The 27,613-nt window shown below is 37.4% G+C and overlaps 1 protein-coding gene across 1 annotated transcript in view; it reads right to left on the bottom strand.

Moving 5' to 3' along the window:
* BEND7 (BEN domain containing 7) overlaps positions 1-27,613 on the bottom strand; it is a 63,999-nt gene that overhangs the window by 23,482 nt on the left and 12,904 nt on the right. Inside the window, 3 exon segments of the mRNA XM_042468239.1 lie at positions 7,470-7,735; positions 9,250-9,372; positions 13,559-13,858. Coding sequence (XP_042324173.1) covers positions 7,470-7,735; positions 9,250-9,372; positions 13,559-13,858 — 689 coding nt within the window.

Raw genomic sequence — 27,613 nt, 5'->3', positions numbered from 1 at the left:
CCAGGTCAGCATTTCTGAAGATGCCAGCCACAGATGCTAGTGAAACATCAGGGATAAACTCTTCTAGAAACATGGCCACATAGTCCAAAAAACCCACATAAAACTATGGATGCCAGCCATGAAGCCTTCGACTTCACATTTACCCTTACTTGATCGTGGGATTAAGTGTAGCAGTTTAGCACACAAGGCCTGTTACAGACAGGCCAAAATAAAGCTGCTTCGAGTCACTTTGGAGGTATGGTATTTCAATGATGCATGCGTCCTAAGAGTCCAAAACCGCCACCAAGCACACTCCCGTCCTAAGGACTTGAGTGCAGCTTTGGTGTGGCTTTTGGACTCTTAGACTCATGCATCATTGAAATACCATACCTCCAAAGTGACTCGAAGCAGCTTTATTTTGGCCTGTCTGTAACAGGCCAAGAAAACTAAAACTAAAACTAGAATAAATAGTAATTGAAAGGTAGAATGATCTTCAGTTGTAATAAGACAATGTTTTTTCCTAGACAGGAATCCTTCTGCTTGAATTATCTATTCAGATCACATTCCACATACAGAGAAAAGTGTAAGAATTGTTTAAATGCTGAAATCTGTCACAAGAGAAGAGTCAGTCCATGATTACACAAGCAGGGGATGGAGGACTGAGAATGAAAAGTTCATATCCTCACGATTTCACACACTTCCTGACCTTAAAAAAAACAAAAAGCAGTTTCTTGAAATGTGTGTCACAATTTGTTTGGATACCAACTTCATGGTGATTTGGAAGCTGAGTTCTTCCATGGTCACATGTGAATTCTTCCTCCTCTCACTGATTGGGATAAACTGTGCATTATAGAAAGGGCATGTGCTCCATAGTGACAAGCATTTGGCGCAGTTCCAGTGACCAGTCTATTACACAATACTGTAACAGCAATAACCATGGGGAGGATATGACTGTAAATCTACCCATTAGAAAACCAATGTCCCTATAATGCAAAAGACAGAACAAATGTATAACAAGAACATTCCAGAGGCAATCCTAGCCTCAGTCAGAGATCCAATTAATGCTATTTGAAGGTTTGTATGTTGTGTCTTATAAATGAATCAGTCTGTACCCAGTCACATATTTAAAAAAAATGCTGATTTATTCCAAATTCCTTCAGTAGTGAATATCCTTCAATTGTAAGCAATCAGTTTCCAATTGAGTTTCACATGGACATCTCCAGTATGATTTATAGCCAAATAGGGCTTGCTAACATAAAATAATCAAAGCAATGTATACATAATTAACACAAATGAGAAAATTGCCAAAACTTTTGTAATGCTAAATTAGCAAGCAGCAAATTAGATTTAATCTTAAGCATTTCTGAATGTTTTCACTGATTAAATAGATCTCCCTTGGCCAATGTCTATCAAAGTTATTGTTTTGTAGAAACAAACATGTACTTAGAAGCATAGTCAATTGGTTCCTGAACAAATCTTGTCAAGAAAACCCTGTGGTTGCCATAAGTTGGAAACTACCAATATACTCGACTATAAGTCGACCTCATTATAAGTCGAGGGCAAGATTTGGGCCAAAATTATGGATTTTGCTATGCCTGTGGATAAGTCGAGGTAAATTTAGGGGCATATAACAAAGGATCTAAAGGATGAAGCAAAGCAAAAATGTCAAAGAACTTATAAATTCCAGCAGACATAACTCTATGTGTCTTGTTCTTCAGACTGGATGGATGAGAGAGTAGAGGGGGGCAGGGATGTAGCTTGGATTTTAGGAAGGGGGGTCCCACCATTATAATGGGGCTTGGGTGCAGTGGCGCGCAGCCACACACCATTCCTTTTTCTAATGGAGGGGGGGTCCGGACCTCAAGAACCCCCCCCTTTGGCTATGTCCCTGGGGGATCAGTGCTTCACATATTATAATTTTGCTTTTCACCAGGAGATGGTTCCTTCTTTAAATAAGAGTTAAAGTAGAGTACTTACACATGACCATGGATAATCGACTCTGGTTTTAAATTTCTAGACTTATACATGAGTATATACAGTACTTGAAGGTGTGCACAACACACTACACACACATGCACAAAAGGTCAGTAATATATATTGAATTACTATATATACTTACGATGGAATAAGCCCAACTAAACCACAGTTGGGAGTACTTTTGAGTAAACTTGGATGTGTTCACAATGTTAATCAGGGAAACGCTAACTGTTCATTATTTATGCTTTCTTTTCTAAAAATATTTTGTTATTATTTAAGTAAACAACTTGTACAAAACCTAACAATAATAAAGCAAAATAAAACAATTCATCTCACAACTTTGAATTATGCTGCTTGTCTCCTTACAGAAAGTGGAAAGGAGGAGGAGGAAGAGACAACGGACTGGCTGCAAACAACTGAGGGGGGGGGGGGGACAGGTGATGAAGTGACAATCTTAAAAGAAACACTGACCTTCCCTCTCCATCCCACAGCAAGGGCTCTTCGACACTTCCAGCCACAGCATGGAAAGGGGGAGGACGACGGCAAGAGTTTATATCTACTTTTTTACCTACATAAAAGAAGCTCTGACTCTCTCTGCTCTCACTGCTGTGGCCTGGAAACCAAACAGCCACTGCTGCCATTTTAAAAGAAGCATTGCTGTATGACTGGTGTATAAGTCGACCCAGGTTTTAGGGTCAATTCTTTAGCATTTTTAGCATATAATCCATTTAAACACATTTTGTAAACAAGAATAAAAAACATAATTTGGCCCACTGTGACCACAACATGGGCTCCACTTGTACTCTAATACCTGGATGGTCATGAGCAAGCAACATGGAAATAGAATATTCTACATTACAAGACCACTGTAAGAGCTTGGGATAGTAAGATAATGTGTATAATACCTGGGATACTAAAGTAGTAGTATCTAAATGCTAGTTACAGTAGTAATTATCATAATCTCATGAATACATAGGCATCCCTACCATTACAATTGAGAGACTCACCACAGGAGAAACTTATTTATTCAGATCTAAAAGTCACCCTGAAAACAAATCAAGAGTCATAAAACTGTACCTATTTATGTATTTCAGTCAATATGTAATGAATGTAAACTGAAAGGCAAAAGGGCCTGGCAACAAAATGCAGCAGTGTGAACCTCTTGCTTCAGGCTTCCAGTCACTCCATTCCATCTATTTGCCTCCTCTTTCTCTCTTCCAAGAGTCAGTCAGTTGCTTGTGAGGCATGCCAGTTTCATGAGGTGTTCTGCTTTTTCTACTCTATTGTTTTTTTGTTTGAAGGAGGTATTGTTGTAAGCATTAGTGTTTCCCCAAATTTGATGATACTACTTTATTATGCATGGATGCTGCTGCTTTAGTTATAAGATTCACATTAAAAATAATGAGTTTGCTAATACAGTTGGTCTTTCATATCCACGGATTTTTTATCCACAGATTCAAGCATCCATGGCTTGAAAATATTCAAAAAAATATATAAACTCCAAAAAGCAAACCTTGATTTTGCCATTTTATATAAGGGACACCATTTTGCTATTCCACTGTTTTTAATGAGACTTGAACATCCATGGATTTTGGTATCCATGGCAGGACCTGGAGTCAAACCACAGCAAAGAGCAAGGGCCCACTGTGATATATCATACATATAAGATAATTCACATTGGCTTTATGAGTGTGAAACATACCATTTTCTTATCCTAAACATCTGTTAGCATAATAAAATGATAAATAACAAAAGCTGAAGGGCTAATCTTACACAGTTACTCATACGGAAATTCCACTGAATTGAAGGAGACACACATAACTGTACAAGATTGCAGACAAGCATATTGATCCAATATTCAGAAATCTTTCTGAGTTCTTTTAGGTTATCCAAGGGATTCCAACCTCTTGTATGTACTACGTCACATTTTGTCTTCCAATAGAGATAAAATTCCCTTAAATTTCAAAATTAACTAGGATCCTCAACTTTTTAAAAGGTTTCATTTCATAGTGGGAGGGGGAGAGAAAGGCTATTTTCTCTGACACTATTACAATCAAAGACTTAAAAATTTAAAGATTATTAAAAAAAAATCTAGAACCCTTGACAACTCTTCCTGACCAGTGATACCAGGAATTCACCTGTAAAGCAGCATTGGGGCTCCTACAAACCCAAATTGAACTTTCCAATTTGGCTCCCATTTCTTTAGGTTCTGTTTTGTACCTAGAATGAACCAACAAAGCATGGGAGAATTTTTAAAAACCTGCTTTAAAACTGCATCTGCATGTTCAAAAAACAGGAAAACTGAAGGACAATCTTAAAAAAAGTCAAAATTATAGAATTACTATAAAACTGCAGAGGTTATCAGTCCTTTTCCAGCATACACCTTTCTAGCCATAATTACAAGTATAGTATGAAAACAAAGAAAAGCATTTAACCAGTAACTATGTATCATTGCATAGAGTCTGTGATATGACACACTAATCTCATTACTGGTATAGCTCACATCTGTGTAACTGATTTATCATGACTGCTCTTTTTTATTATTAGTTAGTACCTCTGGAAAGGTACAATATTATCTAAAGAATTCCTTTCATTTACGATCATTGATACAGAATTTAATTATGTTCTCTGAGCTTGCTCCACTTAGGAAATTGGAAACTGACTTCTCAAAATTAAAAAAGATACATTGAAGAAATTAATGATCGGCTTACTCATCAGTGAACTTTTCAGATATCCTGTGCTGAAGAGCTAACAAAGCCAAATGGCCACCCTCATGCTCTCCAGGTATTCATTCTGCAAACATCTAATTCAAAAGGAGAAAATGCCAAGTGCACCCTTTCTAAATCCCATGCATATATTTTGACATTTGCAAATTCCAGCCCACACGCTGCAAAACCTTTCACAAGCCCTATAAGAAAAGTGTTGCTTCACTTCTCTATCTTTGTGCTATGAAAGACACACACAGAGAGAGAATGGGAGCACGCATATAAATCCTATGGTTACAATGGGCAATTCAATTCTATGGTTACAATTAGGCAGCAATGGCACAGCTAGTGATTTGCAGAAATCTATCTCATTAGTGACTGTACTTTTGGACAGCAAATACTGTCAGCCCTCAGTATCCATGGAGGATCCATTCTGGACCCCCACGGATACCAAATCCACGTATGCTCAAGTTCTGTTGTCCCTAATAGCAGCAGGTGCATGTGGCTACACTGCCAATGGGGACAACAGAACCTAACAGTGGCATGGCCATGCACACGCACTGCCACTGGGGACAACAGGGCCTGTCACTAATAGTGCCACGGCCACATGCACACACCACCATCGGTAACAATGGATTTTTGTATCTGTGGGGGGACAATGCAGGCTTGCTGTCCGCAGATGCCTGAATCTGCGGATGGCAAGCCCATGAATACTGAGGGCTGACTGTAAACTGGCTTTGCCTTCCTACCCAGAAAATCCCTCTCTCTTTAATTTATCATTGAAGGGATCCACTTTGTGGTATTCCTACATGGTCACACTAAATAATAAGGTATGGCCATTGGCTTGCATTGCAGAATGTGACTTGTTCCGTCGCTACATATGGTATGAATTAGACAGAACAAACTATTCTAGCTCTACTGGAAAAGCATAATTTGAAATGGTAAATTTTTGCACGCAAATACTGTACCCATTGCAGTAGTTCCTACATCCATACTCCAAAGAAAAATAAAAAGTGGAGGCTGCTGTGTCGATCCATATCAGCAAATCAGTTATATCTAGGGGCAGATCTTTTGTAAAGATCTCATTTAAAACTAAGATACCCAAAATACTTTGTGCTACAACAAGGGTAGCACAAAACAATACACTGCTGCTTGGAAAAATTCCTTCCTGCCTCCTTCTTTCCACCATGGTGAGGACTCCAGCTAAACTAAGAAGGATCAGGAAAATCTTAGAAGGGTGGCAGATTACTTCATAACTTCACCCTGCGAATCAAAACATCCCATTGCTTTGACCTTGTGAGCTCTACTACAACCTAACTCATAAATAATAATAATAATTATTATGCAGATCGAGGCAGGATTACAGCAATAAAACAATTCCATATAAAATACAATCGTTAAAACAATAACATTACTAATAATTCACTAAAATAGCGGATCATCAACTAACATTCATACATTCGGATCAGAAGCGGATTATTTAAGATCTCTTATAACCGCTGGGGTTTGGTTCCAGGACCCTCCGTGGATAACAAAATCTGTAGATGCTCAAGTCCCATTCAATCAAAGGGCACAACAAAATGGTGTCTCTTATATAAAATCAAAAATCAAGGTTTGCTATTTGGAATTTTTGCTTTTATATATATATATATATATATATATATCCCAAAAAGCAAACTTTGATTTTGCTATTTTATATATTTATTTATATACACCATTTTACTATGCTATTGAATATAATGGGACTTTAGCATTAACGAATTTTGGCATCCACAGGGGATCCTGGAGCCAAACCCCTGTGTATTTTTCACAGTAGTCCTTGGTATCCATTGGGTTTGGTTCTAGGCCCCCCATGGATACTCAAGTCCAATAGCTTAGTAAAATGGTGTCCCTTAAATAAAACAGGAAAATCAAGGTTTGCTTTTTGGATTTTTGTTTTTTAAAAAAAATATTTTCAAGCCATGGATGGTTGAAATCATGGATGCAGAATCTGCAGACACAGAAGCCAGACTATAAAACCTTGGTACAAAGTCTATTCTTTTCCCCTCCTCCTTGACACTTCTCACACTGTTGAATTATATACTGCATATTCTTTGGGACAGGAACTTTATACATGTATGTTGATGACACTGCCTAAACGATAGCAGCAGTGTGACTTCCACATTTTAAAAAAGCCAACTACACTAAACTGTCTAAAGAGAACTGAGAAACCAGCTTTCAAGATCTACAGATAACTTTTGATTATCTGTAACTATATTGCTACTACACATAAAGCCTCCTCATCAGTCCCCCTTCCGGACACCTTTGCTTTCTTGAGCAAAAGGCAACATTATCTCACTTGATCATTGCACTTTAGCACCAAAATGGAGGTTATCTAGTATTCATTTACAAAACATTTACAAGACCTATAAGGTAATTCCTGTTCTTGTCCCATAACTAATGGCTTACTACTGTGAACGAAACAAACAAGACCAATTCAATGCTGATTTAGTGATAGTCCTTATGCATTTTGCCCTAGTGTTTTTGGTATAGCCCTCAGGGCAAGTATTAAATGGGACCTGGGGAAAAATGTGTATTTGTGAGGATATTCAGTAACTGTGCACAGGTACTTCCTGAGAAAATGCAAGTGAATGATCAGCCGTGATGCAAGTGGAAGAAAATACCTCACAAGCAAGCAAGGTTACAGATGAATCCTAAAACATGCTGCATTAGTTCCAAAATCTATAACATTAAGCCAGCACAAAGTTGGGATCTGTGTTGCTAGCAACTGGAAGTTATATATAATTTATTGTACTTTTATATACTTACATCTGAAGATGAAGATTCAAGGACAATGCCAAATCCTGAAATCTGTGGCTCCGATTTCAAGGAGGGTTCAGCTACTTCTCCATTTGATTTTCCAGAACTTGCTGGTAACTTTTTTTCATGCTCTACAGTGTTGGGTTTCTTATTCACAGTAAGAGTTTCAATAGTCTTTTGGGGCAATTTTTTCTTTTTATTTCTCTTTCTTGACAGGGCAGATTTCTGCGCACAAACCAGGGGAACCGAAGGCTGTTGTCTGTTCTGAGCAGCAACTGAAGAAAAGAAAACTTGTGAGTACATTTATTAGACTGGCTGAAGTCTCAATAGTTCAGCAACACCAAACAAGCTTCCTAACCTCTTTTCAATTTTACCATTTGCTATTGGAGTAGATGATGACAGTCTTCTAAATATTTTTGGCCTACAACTTCCATCAGCCCTAGCCAGCAGAGCCTTTGAAGATGAGCTGCAGGAAAAGTAGTATAAAAGTATCTATATTGTCACAGTTGCCCACTACAGCTTTACTGACTTAGAGCTATTACCTATACTCAGCAATGACCAAGAGATGTACTAAAGGTTCCCATTTTAAAGCAGGCTAGGTGCCCCTTTGTCTTCATAACACTAAAATGGGAGGGACTCTAGAAACCCTTTTGTATTAAGCCCTCTTCATCCTTTAGTGCTGGGAAGTCTGGGGAGCAGTTAAAAATTGCCAGGAGTGGGTCATTAAAAAGGGTATATTGGACATGTATTTCTTCCTATTCAGCAAATCCTAGTGCTGAAGAGACACCTAGGTTTGGATGCTGTGTAAAGAGCTTCAGAATAGAACCTTGAGCTCTGTCCAAGAGAATTAAATATACATATATCACTAACAGGATTTCAGCCAATGTGCTTTCAACTATAGAGTAGATTGCAGCATTCTGACTATAAACCATTTAGGGTTCCATTTCAAATATAAGTAGACATCCAAAGGTAAGGATTGTTTCACATACACACATTATTCCCTTGATATATGCAAGAGTGTGATGACTTGCATGTATGAATGGGAATTCACAGATTCCTAAAATGGAAGTCGGTTCAGACATTTACAACTGCCAGTGATTGGGTGCAATCAGGTTATACAACAGCAATGTACATGTATGCTGTATGTGTGTGAAAATATCTTATATTTAAACCATTCTCAAAAGATGCCCTTTCCCAGGCAGTTTATTTCCACCCTACTAGTTCAGCTAATTCTTGTCTTTTATAACTGAAAGCCACTGCTTCAATCTTTATCATTCCTATTCCTGACATTCTTTAAATATTTGAAAACTGTCAATATACTTCAGGCTTGCCATTTTTCATCAGTCTTGGTTGAAAATGTCCAATATGCTACATGCAGTTTGCCGTTTCACTCCTCTATCCCCAGAGCTCTCCATATAACTCCTCACTGAAAGCGGATAAATATGTCAAACACTATAACTCTTTCTGTGTGTTTCTTCAGCTGTGTACAAATTCAGGTATGCTTTTTAATAGAAGCAAGCAAAAAGCCAATGTGGTCAAATGGCCAGAAGCATTAATTGACTCAGCAATACTGGTAGGAAAGGAACCTACTAATCTCCATGTAATTTTTCAAGCAACAACATTCATGTTGAAGTCCTCTGCACAACTGTAAAACCTATTACCTGACCAAAGCATTTGCTCTAACAAAAGATACTGTCTGTACCATTTGGGCAGCTGTACGGAAACCTTTCTCTTAGATGAAGATTAGATCTTCAGAATTACATTTCTGGAAAAAAACAGATGATAATACCTGCTTGAATCTGCATTATCTTTCTCATGGTCTTAAGCTCTTGAAGAATGGCTTGCAATGCTGGCTGGCAATTACAAGTACAACAGTTTGAGTTAGAGGAGGAATTAGTTGCTGGAATTTCTCCTGAGGAAAAAATTGAAATGAAAACAATGATATAGGAAAAGCATTTCCTAACAGAACAACTTGACATGATTTTAACATTGCTGTTACCTGCTGTCGCACAGTAAAAAAAAGACCAAATTAAAATTTCTACCGTGACATAGTGGGTCAAAATGAAGTTGCATGTAATATTTTGTGAAGTCTATACAGAACGGTAAACAGAATACGACCTAACAGAGGGCCTCCTTATTATCAAACTAGTTCATAGTGGATAAGAATAGCATCAAGCCTCATTACAATTATAGCCATTTTATCATGCACAAAAAGCCTACAGAAACTCTTCTCTGTGACAAGAGCCTTACAAAGAATGAGATGCCTGTGTAATAAATGTTCTTTAATAAAGACCTAACAAATCTAAAATGGATAGGGGATTGCTTGTCCCTTTACAGTGTTAATATATATATATATTTAAATAGAGTCTTCTATGCCCCATTTTTATGAACAGATAATTTGTGTGGGGTTAAAATACTAAAAAATACTTCTCCTGATAATAATCCACTTCTTCTCATCATTTATTTTCAAGTACAGAGTTGAGGAAGTGGTAGTCGACTATTTTTATTCTATTGTACCATGTGTCAGAAAGACTTCGGGGAGGGTATTTGTTCAACCTATCATAGATTTATAAACCACTTGCCAGCGAGTCTAAAAGTTTCCTATGCTTGACTTAGCAACTTAGAATTGCAGATCTTGCCATCTTCCAGAGGTCAGTCTAGCAAAGTGCTAGAAGAATCAAAATTAGGATTTATTTTTTCTGATTTAAAAAAACCCCTCACATCTAATGTTTTGTTAGCAAATGAGAATGATTTAAAAACTAAGCTAATTTATTTCTTCTATTTAGCAAATATTGTTAGGGTTGCTTGCAAATTTCATTAGAGTAGAAAAACTAACCTGGAATCATTTTTGTCTATGCTAAGCGTAAATCACACTTGGCTACCAACAGATAATTCTCTTTTGTAACTCTACAAAGGGACAACAGCTTTGTTCTGAAATAATCTGAAATAATCACAAAAGCTCACTAAGTCACTGAACTTGTATGAGCATGTTCCAGTATGAGCACAAGACAGACTTCCACAAAATCTCTTCCACGATATCTATCAACAGTGATTTTACATATTAAAAAGGGCACAAATAGGAACATCTGCTCAATAACTATTAATCTCAGTGGTGGTTGCACTAAATTATTTCTAGTTAATTCTGTTCATAACCGTTCTGGGTTCTTCTTCTTAGTTGCACAGTCTAGTCAAGCAGTACAGAACAAAATCTGCTAAGGATGGGAATCAGAGTATATTTTTAAAGCCTATTTTTTCCAGTCTATTCTGCCTCTTCTACTACTACTAAGAATCTTTTTGAACAAGGCTAATCTGTATTTTGTGTCTTGCAAAGATTAGCAAATAAACAGTATTTTATGAATTCATCCTCTACCTTTTCCAGTGTTTAATATTCTGCTGAACAGCATGATAACATTTTGACAAAGCAAACATTGGAATAAATTCCTGCTCATCTTTTCTGTTACAGATATAATGCATTACTGTACTAATGAGTGTGTGCAGGTACTGAAACTCCCAATTGAAAACCAGAGGGTTTGTTTTCCCACTGAGGCATGGGGGATTTACATTATAATTCCCATTAGCACTGATAGAAATTACCCATGTAATTCTACCCTATGTACAGTAAATGAAAAAAAAAGGAGACCACCAATATATTTCAAATCAAAAGCAGGGCTCTGCTAACTTCATACATATTTATGAATTTTTAAAAAATCCATCATCTTTCTTTGGATCAGTAATAGCAAAAACATATTATAGAATGTTCTTATTTTATGTTCAAAGCATCACCTTTATCATTTTAAAGAAAAAAGCAATATTCTCATTCTCTCTCTCTCTCTCTCTCTCTCTCTATATATATATATATATATATACTGTATGTATGTATGTATGTATGTACAATAAATTATAAATATTTTTAATTTACATTTCTAATTGAAGAAAAAAACTATTTGGACAGATAAGTCCTTAAGAATCACCTCTTGCTTTACACCTGTTTCAACCAGTGCAATTTTATACTGGTCTGCACTGTAGTTTAGCAGTGGGAGCATTCAAAAAATATCTATTAACACATTTTCCATATACAGATAGTTTTCAGGAAACTATCTGCACCATTTTAGACAGCAAGTCAGGTATGTGGGCATTACAATTTTATTTCCAATTATTAAAACATAGAACAGTATAAACCCAAGTAACGAATGAAAACAAAATAAGGAAAAACACTGCTGTCAATACCTTTACAAAACCACCAACAAAGACAATTTAGGTCCAACATCTGTGAAACAGACTTGCCAGTCTATCTGTGCCTTCCCAATCTGATTCCCTACAGACATTTTTTATTTAGTGGGTGTCAGACTCAGCTACATTATAGAATGCCAATGGCCAGGAATGTGGGTATCTGTAGTCCAAAATGTCTGGAGGGCACCAAGTTATAGAACAGGGATAGGCAACCGGATGTGGCCCGGTGAGGTCTTGGCACCGGCCCCAGCCCGGTCCTGCCGCTGATTGCCGCCGGGGCCTTTGGCCACTCGCGCGCAGGGGCAAGGGGGGCAATTGTCTATAGACGCCTCACAAACATGCATATTAACATTTTTTTAAAAATCAGCAATTTTTTTTTGCATGTCCTCCACTTTTTTTAAAAAAAAGTGTCCACCATTTGAAAATGTTATCCTACATTTGTCCCGGTTTAATTATTTATTTAAATTTTGAAAAATAATAATAATTTAATTATTTATTTTTTTGCTTCGGCCCCCCAGTTGTCTGAGGGACAGCAACCCGGCCCCCGGCTCAAAAAGGTTGCCTACCCCTGTTATAGAAGGTTAGTCTATGAGATACTTGAGCTGGGACTGCCCATCCCACAGAGCAGGGTAAAGTAAGTTCCATAAGCCATTTTTCTGGAATTCAGAAAAATACTGCTAAAACTGGGAAGATGTCAAATGGGAGAATTGAGTTGCTGAGGTTTCCCCTCCAAAACACAGTATGGGGTGCCCATACTTTATTTTAGCTAAAAATCTTTTTTAAAAAGATGTAACTTTTTAAAATGGGAATGACTTTCATTTTGTCAGGTTAGCAAAACCTCTACGTCTACCTCTGTTTTTAAAGAATCAGAGAAGGTGCAATTTGCTAGAAGTGTCAAAAAATATTGTACATCTAGCCTTCATTTAATGAAGGCGGCTCATAAACTTAGAAGTTAGCTTTATAGCCTTTTTGGTTAAAGGCTAAAATGACAGCTCTGGTTACTGCTATCCTTTTTAGATTCAATCAGGGTCTATGCAGATACTTAAGGATCAGATCATCAAAATCCCAGTGAAGGGACAATTTTCTTTCCGTTCTTACACAACACTGGAAAAAAAAAACAACCAGAAATCATTTTTGTGCCTTTAAAGAAAATCTTAAGACATGCAGCATTACAGGACAAATACTAATAACTTAATAGGCATCTATTTATTTTGTAAGACACATTTGGAGTACACATTTTTACTGTTCCTACAGACCCCTATGATAATCCAGAAGATGTCAAAGCAAAAGTATCTTGTTTCTTTGATACACATGTATTTGAGATTTAGCACTTTAGCTCTTTTAGAAGAATAAACTGACCAGATGAAAGAAAGGCCACCAAGAACTAATGAGAAATATTACAGTTATACACTAGAGGTTGAATAGCCATGGCAGTTAATCAACTGAATCAGCAGTGGCCAAGCTTCTTGGCAAGTAAGCTATAGACCAAATTCAAAGGATGGGAATGTGCCAGTTCAATGCAAACTATAGCACATATGCAGCCTCTTATGTTTATCATGGTGTTTCCCCTTCAACTCCTGAGATGCAAGCATAAGTATACAGCAGTAAAGCATAGGAGACACAAGCAGGAATGTAGCACCCAACTCTTGTTCCTGTTCCTTCCAGACTGATATATCCAGACTAGCACACATTTCTATTATGAGGCTGGCAACTATGACTAAAACTTAATTTCATTGCCATCAACTGAAGCAATTGGCACCTGCACCCTTAAATCAAGGGTGCCATTTGCCTAATTATTTAGTGCATGAAATTCAGTACAGCCTTTAACAAATAGCAAATATACAATGCTTTAAATTTGTAAATCATACCATTTGAGTCTACAGTTCTAGCTTGATTTTGGAAGGTCTTGGAACGAGTTCCATATTGCCCTGAATAGTGGCTAGTTTGAGGAGATAATTCATTCCAAGTACCACTCTGAGACGAATGGGGGTTTGCCTGAGTTTCTGCAGGAGCGTTTACACGATGAGCCCAGGCCAAATCTAAATCCTGAGGTTCTTCTTTCAATTTTTCTCCTTCTTTGCCAACTCGTTGATATATTCTTCCAGTGCTGTCATTCAGTAATCTTCTCATCCCTGTAATTTGTTTTTTAATTTCCCGGCTTTCATCTCCTAGGGAAAACAGAGACACAGTTATCACTGTAAATTAGCAAAAATGGTAATGATACATATTACTACATTTCAGAGAACTCTGAGAATTTCTGCCTCCTGAAATGCATATGCATAACTACACACATAGTTACATTTAATTCAACATGAACAGAGTAGAATATGGTCACAGTCTTTGATGCAGAAAAGCTGAGTGGCGGGGTGGATGGGAGTACAAACAAGAAAGATGCAACTGTTGCTAATGAGAATTCAGCACATTGAAAACTAATTATGTACTTGGTTATCATGTAATTTTTAATTTTATTTATGACCATACTCATTTCATGTGTATATGTTTGAAGCAGAATGTTGCCGTTTTGCCCACTGAGGCATGCAAACACATTTCATTAGCCGCTGAGAAGGCATCTAAGCAAAACTATCAAGAATTTTAACCAAGAGTGAAAACAGAGATTGAAAATATAGTATTCACACTAGATGAATTTCCAAATGGAGGTTACTTCCTTGCAGGACATATGGTCTTTCCCCACTATTCATGTGGATAAAACACATAATTGCAAACATATATGCTGCTATGTGAGTAGCTTTTCACAGTGACTAGTCAAACTTCTATGTGTGTTGAACAAATAAAGTGAAAAAAGAAGGGAAGATCCACTATACTTCCTTCTCTATTAAGATCTGTTCCATTAGGTAGCCAGAATGTCTTTTAATCTCTTGTACAGCCTTTCATACATAACCTAAAAGCACCAGATCATGTCTGAACTTGGAAATTAAGCAGGGTCAACTCTGGTTAGTACTTGGATGAGAGACCAACAACAAACACCAGGAGCCTTAGGCTATATTTCAAAAGAAGGAACTGGCAAAACAACCACTGAGTACGGTATTCCTTGCCTAAGAAAACCCTATGAAATTAGTGGGGTCTCCATAAGTCAACAGGCAATTCACACACACACACAAAATCACAAATGCATACACAGCTTTCATTTCATGCAGCCATTCCGCTTTTGTCCGGCTGAAGCCTTTTATTTGTGTACAGTGTCATATCTTTATTTTATTTTAAAAAGTATATACCATCTTTACAAAGCCTGTTCAAGGTAGTTCACAGAATAAAATTTTAAATCCATAAAATACAATGAAATTAATCAAAATATTTAAAGTGGCCACAACATATAACAGTAATGATATCAACACGGCTTGGCTCCATGGGGTTTTCCCTGAAACATTTCTTGAACACAACAATAACACATATTTGTATAGCATTAACAACACTTTTTGTTTAATGCTTCCAGGTTTTCAAAGCACTTCACATACATCGTATAATATGCCTCCCACAATGAAACAACCTTACAAGAACGCTATAAAATAGACCAGTTCTATTATTATTCCTTTACAGCTGCAAAAGTCCAAAGTTCAGCCTGCTGCCCAAACCTGACCCCTGGACTTTGTCTTTGTGGCCCCTGAAGCCCCCACCAGTCCCCCAAAGCCCCCAACCCCCCACTTAAAATGTCTGTGTGATTTCTGGGCAATTGTTGCCCCCAAAAGCACAAACATGTGAAAACACAAAAATCCCGGCCCCACACATAGCTCAGAACATTGTACTATGCTCAAATAACTCTGTTTTTCCCTTCTTGTTGCCTTCTGTCACCATTTTGGGAGGGAATGCAGAAGAAAATAGATGTCTGAGTTTGCTGTGGGGATGTGGCATGTGCGGGAGGGGGAAATGACCCCAGCTTCCATATAGTTGCATACCCCTGGTATGTAGTATTAACGTAGGAAAATGAAGGCAAGGGACTGAAACAGTTGTTTGCCTAAGACTATGAGTTTAGGTTAGAGGAGAGTTGGGTGAGTATCTTAGCTGTTACATCAACTTGGACATGGGGAAGACAAAGGGAAACTGCCTTACAAATTACATAGTTGGAAGGCATGTGCCCAAACATTTTCACTCAAGCAGTAGTTTGCCAAGTAGCATGCTGAACTGATATTTTAGTATAACAAATGAGATGGAAAGGGATCTTGTACCACTTCTGAGACTAACTGAAAGAAACAAGTTGATAGCATGAGCTTTCATAGACTTGTAATGACTTCCTCAGACACATGGAGTTAGCTGTCCTGTTCCCTGGATTGTGGTCACTGAAGTTTTGCAACAGAAAACTGGGTAAATAAAAATATACCGTGCTTTCATTTTTTGAATATATATAGTAAAATAAAGCAAGAAGAATGAAATGGTGGCCTAGGTTCTGATTTGGGTTCCTGGTGAAGACACAAGCCCATCACCATCCATATGGTTTCCTACGTCTGCTGTCCTCTCTGCTCTCCTAGTGGAGTCATCCAGACATAATACCCATGTAAAATGCCACAGATGTGGTATTGGATGCTATACAAGTTTGTATGCTTAACAGCAAACATTTTTGTAACATATAAGAATTAAATAAACCATGGTTTAATTCCCAATGTTAATCCCAACAAGATCAAATTCACTGAATCGATGGGATTTATATTAATACTGATTTGATGGATGCCCTTTAATTCATTGATTCTAGCTGAAATTAGCTATTACGTCCAGCCCTTACGGAAGTTACATTTAAGTGAATGATTTACTTTTTATTTTTACAAACCCCATGATACAGTTGCCTTAGAATTGCCACAAGTCAGAAATGACTTGAAGGCATGCAACAACAACAAAATCATCACAACAAAATCCCCAACAACACAAAATCTGTTAGAATAAAATGGGCTCATCAATAATCAAAAATGTAAAATAACTAGAATTTGCCTGATGCCATAAAGAAAGTAAGTGCCAGTCAAATAATCTATGGAAGTCAATTCTATAGTCAGGTTTTTAATTCATTTATATCTCGTTCTTTCTCCCAGCACAAAACTCAAGGGAGCTTACAAGTTAAAACAAAGTACAGCTACAAAAATTTACTAGTACAAAAGTGTAAAGCAATTAAATAAATCTATAAAAAGCTCAAAGTCAAAACCTGACAACACATTTAAACCACATTTTAAAAGATAAAAGCACAGCACACCTCATTAAAAGTTCTTTTTGCTACAACAAGTTAAGAATTAAATCTCCTCCCATGGGAGCGAGTTCTCCAAGCTAGGAGCAGCCACCAAAAAGATTCACTTGTGTGTTCTCATCCAGGATGAGAAAGCCCTCTTATGTGTATCTTAAAACTTGGGCAAATTCATATATCAAGATACAGTAATAGTGTTTCACATTCTTTCAAGGTATATTCATAAAAAGCCCTCTGTTTAGTTGCTATCCACCTAAACCCTGAAGGTGATACATATTGAGAGGGGCTCTCATATGATGTGCATGTTCACACAGATGAATGTGAAATGTCTATTATAACTACCCCAGAACATTTGGGGCTTTACAGATCAAACAACACATTCTATTTCATAGAAACAAAATGACGGCCAATGAGGCTCTTGACTATACAAGTATAATATTCTCATTCTAACAAGTCCTGGTCAACTATATAGCCACTATAAATGAACCACTTCCAAAGACTTTTCGGAGGCAGCTCCACATATAGTATTTTTAAGCAATCAAGGCTGCATGTTCCTAAATCATGTCTATACACAGCAAGATCTTTTCTTCTGAAGAAGACATAAAGCTATTATTCCAACCACTGTTGACAAAAATGTGCTCTGAACTAATTGCACATCCCCAAGCAAGGCTGGATCCATTGGGTGACAAAATAAGTTGCAAACTTGCTAACATGGCTCCTTGTATATGTCAAATAGGACAGAAATAATAACAAAGGCTTGAAGAAAACTGTTAACACGGATTATAGAATATTGAGCAAAAATGTTACAGTTCCACTTCATAAGAACTGATCCATGAGAAGGAATGGGACAACTGGAAAGTAGTGTTTCTAATTCCATCCTTGCCAGACTATCCAGATAGATACCATGACCTAGTACAGTAGTATTTAAAAATTTGAAATCTCCAAGAGAAATGCTGAGATACCCAGGCAAAGGTCACCAACCAAAATATTTTTAGTCTTAAAGACAGGCTGAAAGCCAGATTGAAACTGATCTAATAATCCATCTCTTCTTAGACTCTCTGGACTTGCAGTGTCACTACTCAAACATCTTACTCACGAAGGCGAAATTAGCAATGATTGATACATGGACAAATCATTAAGTCACAATAGGTTGCAGCACCAACAGCAGCAGTGGTTGCACAATTGCTTCCTTCCAGGTATCCAGAATGATTTCCTCTCTCAAGGCAGCATTAACCATTTTGGATTTAGGTGGTTATTTCCTTTGACAAATTTTGTTAGTCAGGATCAGAAATCTGGACTGGAAAATTTTCTGCAATCAATCATCTTAGATGGACCAAATATCAGGTATGAACTTCTAGTTACTCTTCTAAGACAAGCATTGACAAACTCTATTCAGAGGAACAGACTGGCAAAGAAATGCATTGCTAAGCAAATTTTACAAAATCCCTTGCTTCTCAGTCATAAATACAAATACTGTAGTCAAGATAAAATGGGTAAATTGCCACATGTATCCTTCCATGAAATACACTGCTCAACTAGCAACTAGTTGTACTGAATCAGTTTTTTCTGAACCTTAAATGGAATTGATAGACAGTACAGAAAGAGTGTGAGTGAAGTTCAAGGCAGTACAGCTGTACTTCAGCAAAAGACAAGATAAACTGCTGATAAACCAAGTAAGGCTGTCTATAGGTTTGTGATCCTAAAAATAGAATTCTTTTACGAGGAGCCATTTTTGTTAAAAATAAGGGAAGTACTGTATATACTCAACTATAAGTTAACTTCATATATAAGTCAAGTGCAAGTTTTGGGGTCAGAATTATGGATTTTGATATGATCTGTGGATAAGTCGAGGATAAAATCTAGGGGCATGTAAGAAAGGATGATACAAAGGAAAACAATGCCAAAGAATTTACCAAATTCTAGCAGGCATATTTATTTGTGCTCAAAATAAAGGCTGGATGGATGAAAGCACAGATTATATTTTTGCCTTTCACCAGGGGATGGTTCCTTTTTTAAAATAAGTGTTAATGTACAGTACTTAGAGTACCTAGATTGATAAGTCGACTCAGGTTTTTTGGATCAATTTTTTGACTAAAATTTCTAGACTTATACATGAGTATACAGTATACGCTACTCCACATAAAGCTTTAACAGTGCTTAAATATAATAAATATACCAAATATGTTAAAAACAGTGTTATATAGAACACTGGAAAACTTTCCAGTTCTATTTTGTGTGTGTGTGTATAAACCTACATCATTGCCAGGATGGGAACCAGTGTTCATGAAACACCATTTCATGAATTCACAATTCATGAAAAAGCCACAATAATTTACAGTGATCCATGCCAATGCAAAAAGTACTTGCAAGTATTTTTTTATTGATGTACTTTTTATAGACATGTTTTAAATGCTTTTAATTCAACTGTAGTTTAATATTATAATTTGTTTGTGTTTAAATATTATAACTTAATTAGTTTAATTACTGATATAATTCCAGTAGCATAATGAGATGCCGGTTCAGCCCCATATTCCACTTTGGCACATAACAGGGTTCCATCTTGTTACCCAAATTGTTCGATATATGTTTAAGGGTGAGGTGATAAGGTGTTTTGGGGTAGATATCATTATTATTTTGATCAGACTCAGCTCTATTTCTCCTTGTCACTGGAATCAGTTAGAGCTCTGTAGGTGCTGAAGCAGTGCCTGGATGTTGTAAAGGGCTGGATGAAGGTGTATGAACTAAAGCTGAATCCTGCAAGACTGACATTCTGTACACTCATGGTTCTTAAGTATAGGAACCGGTTACCCTACCCAGTCTGGAGAGGGTGGCACTCTCCCTGAAGGAATAATTACATAGCCTGTGAGTATTCCTAGAACCATCTCTATCACTCCCAAGTAGGCTCTGCGGCTCAGAGTGCTTAGCACTAGGTTTGACTGATGCACCAGATATAGCTTTTCTTGGATGGAGATAACTTAGCCACAGTAGTCCATGCACTGGTAACTACTGAATTAAGACTACTGTAATGAACTTTATGAGGGGATGGCCTTGAAGATTTATTTATTTAATTTATATCCCACTTTTTTCCCAATATGGGATCAAATGCACCTAACAAAATACAGTTAAAACAATTGACAGTGCAAACATTTTTAAAAATTAAATAAACAATAATATAAAACATTAATTTTAAAAAGCTTTTTAAAGGCAGCTAAAGTATAATAATGATAAAAATGCAAAAGTGCAGGTAAAACAAACCTTAATTAAAAGACCTTCTGCATCAGACAATTAACACCAAGGCTGCATCAGCACCACAGAAATAATCCAATTTGACACCACTTTAATTGCCATGGATATGAAATTCTGGGAATTGTCGTTTTGGGAGACATTTAGCTTTCTCTATCAGAGCACTCTGGTGCCACAGAAAACTACAGTTCCCAGAATTCTATAGCACTGAGTTATGGCAGTTAAAGTGGTGTCAAACTGGATTATTTCTGCAAGGTGGTTGCAGCCTGAAAGGCCTGGTTAAATAGAAAGGTCTTTGCCTCCCAGCAGGAACAGAGCAGAGAGGGGGCCAACCTAGCTTCCCATAGTAGGGAATTCCAGTCTAGAAGCAGCTACCAAGAAGGCTCTTTCCCATGCCTTCACCAAATGGATCTGTGATGGCAGTGGGACCAAGAGAAATGCCTTCCCCAAGAATTTTAAATCTTGGGCAGGCTCACACTAGGAGGTAACAGTCTTTCAGATAGTCTAGATCCAAGGCGTGAATCAAAAGCTACAGCTATTTCACAACACAGCAATAACAGGTGTGTCACTAGGGGAGGTACAGGTGGCACCTTAAGGGCAGGTGACCCCACTGCTCCCAAACATCTTTCTTTGGGCAGAAATGGGCTGTGCTATTTGCCTGCATCCCTTTAAAATGTTGGAGCTCAGTGGTAGAGATGATATGAGTGGGGTAAGGCTCAGTTGGAGGAGAAAGGAAATGACTCAGGTTTTTAAAAGATTTAAAAGATTTAATTATTTTTTTGTAAAGGTCTTTACATTTTCTTTAATGTACAGGCAAATACATTTAGTTGTGCATATGATAGTGTAATTTAAAGGTATAATTTCAATTTTGCTAGTTGTTTATGTCACTATAACCATGACATACAGTAACATAAAGGAATTACAATTTATGAGTAACATTAGCACAAAAAAATTTACTAAGGATTTTGTATGGTGTGGTATGTGAGGAGATCAGGGTGGGTGGGGGTGACACCAGAAGTTATTGCACTGGGTGATGCCAACTCATGATGCCATTGAGCAGTACACACCATATAGACAGTATATAAGAGCAATCTTAAAAGAGCTGCACAGGCTGTCAGTTTACTACTGGTCTCAATGCAATGCCTGATGCTGACATTTAAAGTCCAAACATCCTGGGACTTTCATATCTGAAAGAGCATCTCTGCCTCTATATAACTGAGGTCTGCAGGAGCGGCTTTCCTCCATGCCCACCAGCAGGGGCAATACAGTGTGGCAGAACATGGGAGAATGCCTTTTCAGCTGTTGCACCCCAGTTGTGGAATGCCCTCCCCAAGAGGTCTGACTAGCATAACACTAGCTTCTTTCCAGTGTCAAGTCAAGACATGGATTTTTATTAAAGCCTTTGGGGGGCTTAAATTCTTTTAAATGTATATATACATGTTTTAACTTGTCCTGTTCTTATCTAGTTCAAACTACAGTCGCTCCTCCATTTCTGTGGAGGTTCCGTTCCAGACTCTCCCACGAAAATGGAAAATCTCTGATATTCAAGCCCCATTGGTTTGAATGGTGACACGCACATGTGGGCACCCACAGCCACATGTCCCATTTTGTCCCCCTACATTTGCCGCCCACAAACAGGCGAGGGATGTGGATTCCAAGCCCGCAAAAACAGAGGGGTGGCTGTACTTTGTTTTAATACAGAATTGTTTTAAATTGTTTACTGTACTGTTTTATCTGTATGCCATCTTGAACTCCTATGACAATGGATGGAATATAAAAATTTTAATAAAGAAAGAAAATTATTAAAAATATTTTTTGCAAATCAGTTAGTTTGGCTTTTTTGTTCTGTTTAGTAATTATACTGGCCTACCAAACAGTAGAGTTGCTGAAACAATATATCTGCAGTTATTTGAAATATCATGTGTACTGTATTATTGCACTTTGCTGATACATTTCTGTCTACTTTTAGCATCGCTATAGAAAGACACAGAGTGAAACTACCACTGGGTCAGCTGTTCATGTTACGTAAAACTGTAGTCTGGAAGTCTTCAGGTTTGCATGCTTGCTCCATTCCTGCACACTTCAATACTCTCCATAACTTCCTGGAAAATCATAAGCCCTGGTCAGGCATTATTTTCAGCACACCAGTAGAGGGAGCAGAGGTCATAGGCTCCAACCCTGCCCCTTAAACTCCTGACACCCTGTTTTGCCAAGAAAGGCCTGAAAGGAAGCCGTAACTGTCTTCAAGTGAATATAGTTATGCAGCTCCACTTGATCAGAAGCCCTGACTTATGATATTGCAGTAGCAAGTTATGGTGTCACATGCAAAGAAAGGGTGAGAATCAGAACACACAAATGTAGGAAGAGAGGTGCATATGCTGGAAGACAGCAGAATTGTGGCATGGTCTCATGTGCAAACTGAGTTTAAAGGAAATGTTTTGTTCCTCTTGCTACTATCCCTTTGCACGATGATGGGTACAAAACTTCCACTAAAGTTACCTGAAATATATATAAGCCTTCCCCCAGCTATTGGAACATCACTTGGTTGTCTTGTGGCTTGATTGTACTTCACATTGTACTTCACAGAACTACAGCATCCTATGTAGTTAGTTAACTAACTACTGGGGATGGGAGACAGAACTATTGTTTTTAGCATCTCTGGCTAGGGAAATTGAAAAGTTGGCACAAATCCACAGCACAGTAGGGAAGTGAATGCTGAGCAGATACATAACTCCACAGTATATGGTTACACAGGCCAGCCTGTTTGGTTTTGATGGGTCTCTTGCTTTCTGGAAGAGTGCACTGTTTAATTAGACAGCAGAGGGCTATCCTCCCTTCAACTAAGGACACTTGAATCTGGCTGACATGCTGAGGAAACTCTGGAAATCAACACAAGGCCTAAAAGTTCAATATGAACTTAATAAATAATAAATAAAATCTTTATTTATATTTCCCGCCACTCCCCATGGATCGAGGCGGGAGCACAACAGCTAAAATTAGCATTACAATGCATAAATTTCACAACTCACAATTTCATACATATATTAATTACCAGTCAATTATAAAACAATATAAAAACAGATGCTCCTTTCTACCGGTGGGGAAATAAGCAACTGTTTAAAATTAGTCTGGCAGGTATTTTTGAGACCTTCACAGCCATGGCAGTTGAAGTAGGGGAATTGGGGGGGGGGGGGAGCAGAAAAACAAATTACAGGTTGGTTATCTCTTATCCAGAATTCCAAAATACTCCAAAACCTAAAATTATCCACATGAGTAGCTGAGATAGTGACACCTTTGTTTTCCGATGGTTCAATGTACACAAACTTTGTCTCATGCTAAAATTTATGTTAAATATTATGTATAAAATTATCTTCAGGATATGTATATAAAGGTGTATATGAAACATAAATGTGTTTTGTGTTTAGACTTGGACCCATCTTTAAAATAATTCATGTTTTGAAAGTTATTCCAAAATCCAAAAAAATTCAAAATCCCAAACACTTCTGGTCCCAAGTATTTTGGATAAGGGAGACTCAACCTGTATAAGCAAGTGTAAATTATAACCTACAATAATAGCTTTAAAGGGTATTCAACATGCTTAAGCTAAGCCATGTCCTATACTTATTATATGCTTTGCAGCTAAATATTAGGTTTCCAAAATAAGTTGCATGTCAATTCCCCCTCTGCTTGGCCCAAAAATTGCTTAACACATACTGCCATTTGTAAAGCTAAATAACAACAAATAGTGTTGAATCTCAGAGAATAGGCAACACTATTTTTAATTCTTCCCTTTTAGTTTTTGTTTAAATGTTACTTTATTTGTACTGTTGAAAAATGCAATTAAAAGACAAATACTAAAACATTGAAAACCACAGGTTCTTCTATGTCTCTGAGCAAACTCTAATTGTGAAAAGAAATTCCTGGCTTACTGATTCCTAGCCTCTTAAAACAACAACAACAACACACACACACACACACACACACACAAAAACGAGGAGCCTGAATGAAACATTTCCAGCCAAGTAGCAAGACGGTTGGAACCTCCCCAATCTTCAAATCAAAATTCCAGTTTCTGTGGCACCAAGAAGCCCACTTAGATCACTCTTACTCAAGCTGTCACAGGCAGACAGAGATCACTAAATATTTGCCTTTTGTAGTCCTTGGTTGTCTAACAGTGGTTTCTTTGCATTTATAAAGCTCCAGGGGCTAGTGTTTGTGGAAAGCTGTTGGTGGAAAACTGACAAACAGAGCCAGGCATTAGAGAATCTTGTAAATTTTCCATAATTGTCAGTTTAACACACCCATCCCACTGGAGTTTCAAAGTGCAGACAACCTCCTGAATGGTTTTCTTGGCTGCAGCCTGTTCACCTAAAATGCTCCATGTGGTTAGGAGAGATCCCTCCTAGATGAGCAGAAATGTCATTACACATTCAAACTACACCTTCTAGGCATTTTGTACTAATTTCTGTACTGTCATTGGGATGGGAACAGCTGGGTGGGACACAAATAACAGCAAATTTCGGAAATAAACTAAAGTTGCATACAAGTGGTTTACTGATCTTGTTTCCACTGCATTGTGAAAACCCCAATAACAATGAATTAACAACTGCTGAAATTCTGACCACAGATACTCAATTATTTAATAGAAAAATACCAAAACTGGCTATATAAAATCTCAAATCAGTCTTGCTGATAAAAATGGAGAGACTTCCAACTATTTTTAACCAGTCCTTCTCTATGTATGTGTGTCACAGGGCAACATAAGACGTAGATTTGGCAACCTAGTCATCTGGTTTGCTGCTACATAGATGTAATCCAGCATGGCTCATCTTAGGTTGTTATGGTTAAGCTGATAAGAGCAAGGTCAACTTAACTACAGACAGGGAGTTATAAATTCATCGAAAACTGCTTCTACACTTGTTCCTTAGGAGTTGAAGGCAACACAAACTTCAATCTGGTGTGACTTTCATTCATTTTGAATGGCTATATGCAGGAGATGTACCTAATATGTTGACTGAAGTAGTTTGTAAATTAATGCAACTTGGATTAATTCCAGACATAATAGAAATCCAGCTTTTGTAGAATGCAGGATTCCCCCCCCCCCCCCCTTTCTCTCTCTCTCCCCAAATGTGTTAACCATTCAGATCTCAAACATGGTCCCAATAATAGTTCCACGTTGTGCCAACACAAACTGTTACCACAATGAACTAAAATTACACCACACGGTATCTGTTTGCTGTCCACTCTGATCAGTCATTTCAGCCCAGAGGCAGCCAATTGTGTTTACACTACACTGAAATTAATGGTGCTTACCTCACATCCAGTCATTTTTGTCCCCCAGAGTCATGTTTTGTTGCAGAATTCACACAAATCTACCCCTAACAATTTTACAACATTGTCACCTGAAGAATTCTTTTTTAAAATTATTAATTAAAAAATAAACCATTGTTACCTTATTTGCTCGCATTCCATGTTTGACATTACCTTTGAACATTCAACATGAAACATTTAACAAGTCTAACAATAACAAGTGATACGTTTAACAAATGACAAATCATTCATAATCCATTATTTGTTACTTCTAGAACTTTTTGGTTTTTTCCTCTAGAGAATTGAACTATATTAGTGTTTTTTAAATAGGGAAAATAAATTGTTTTTCTTTACATTTTTCTGTTGATTTGAACATCAAAACATTTATATTTCTGTATATTTCTTTGATCATATTTTGCATAGGCTCCACACTTGCATATCTCAAGTGTATCTTATTGTGGATATTTCTCCCCATTCCTGCATCAGATAATTGATCACTTTTTCCCAATCTTGTTTATATTTATCAGAATGCTCATTTTGTATTTTTCTTGTCAGTTTGTCCATTTCTATAACCTCAAACAATTTTTCAAGCCAATCTTTTATAGAAGGTGTAGTCTCTTGTTTCCATAAACAGGGATAGATTGTTCTTGTGTCTGACAGCATATAGAACAAAAATTTTCATGTTTTTTTTTCTATTTTGTCTTGTATCATTAGGAAAAATATTTAAAGTTTGAATTTTACATTTTCTTACATCATATAATAATTAAAATGTTGCATTTTAGATCAGAATTGCCTTGCTTTTATGCACGTCCAGCACATATGAAATGAAGTTCCCTTATCTTCAGCACATTTCCATAAATGTTACAGTTTCATAAACGTCACAGTTGCATAAATCTTATATAATTTTTTGGTGTTAAATTCCATTTCTGTGTTGTTTACAACAATTGAGAGCTGCTGGCTAGTCAAGACAAACATTCCACCTCATCTGAGCATGTGGTTTCTGGCTCTAAGCATTTTGGGTTTGAATAATGTCCTAATCTACACCCAACAAAACTCCTGTCGACATGGGGCATTACTACAAAGTACCTCACACTCAGTCACTCAGTGTTCAATTACTCAATATTTTTATCTGCCTTGAATACAGTTAAAAGACAACTAACACTAGACAGTATGAGATCAAATACGTACAGAGAGGGCTCTGAGTATTTTGATTCAAAACTGCACCGTATATGCTCTCCCACAAACAATATTTGAGAGTGGATGGTTAGGCTAACTCCAGCCTATGTAATTTGCAATCTTTGTTATTTGGGGTGGACCTGATGAGACAGATGACAACCTATCTCTGACCTGGAGTTCTGTTAAAATTTCCTAATTATGGTTAAAAATACAGGCCTGGGGACTTTCTAGACTGCAATTCTATTGTTGTTGTTAGCTGCCCTCAAGTCAGTTCCAACTCATGGTGACCCTGTAGACGAGACATCTCCAAGAGTCCCTATCCTCCACTGCCTTGTCCAGATCCTGCAAACCCTTGCCCATAACCCACCAATTGAGTCTATCCATCTGGTTTGTGGTCTTCCTATCTTTCTTCTACCCTCTATCTTTCCTAGCATTATTGTTTTTTCTAGTGATCTGTGTCTTCTCATTATACCTTAATCCTCTAGTTTCCATTCCACATTCTACTGCTAACATTATCTTTTTGGTTCTTCATTTTGATCATATTACCCCACTTTTGATATCTCTTCATTGGTTAGAATTCAAGCTTCTTGTTTCAATGTTTAAAACCTTACACCATCTAGCTTCCCTCTAGCTTTCAGCCCTTATTTCTGTTTACTAGTCTGCTCGAGATTGACATTCTAGGAATTCTAGGTGTCTTACCCAACCAAGGATTTCCTCTTCCTTGACTTGGCTTTATCCTTTCTCACTCACTGCTCCAGAGTCTTGGAATTGCCTGTACATTTGTACACTGCTCCTTCCCTAGCTATTTTTAAATCTGAATTTAAAACGTTCTTGTTTTCAAAGCATTTGGAATTTTAGTGTATGTTGTTTCATAATCCTGTATATTTGATCACATGTATTGCTTAGTTCAGTAGTTGTCAAAAGGTGAGGCAGGACCCCCAGGGAGGGGGGCACAAGAGTTGCTCTGGGGGGACGAGAGACTTGGAGCTCTGATCCTTCCTTCTCCTCTTCCCAA

Source organism: Sceloporus undulatus, chromosome 5 (genome assembly GCF_019175285.1).
Source record: "Sceloporus undulatus isolate JIND9_A2432 ecotype Alabama chromosome 5, SceUnd_v1.1, whole genome shotgun sequence".
Taxonomy (NCBI): domain Eukaryota; kingdom Metazoa; phylum Chordata; class Lepidosauria; order Squamata; family Phrynosomatidae; genus Sceloporus; species Sceloporus undulatus.
This window is presented reverse-complemented; position numbering and strand designations above follow the sequence as displayed.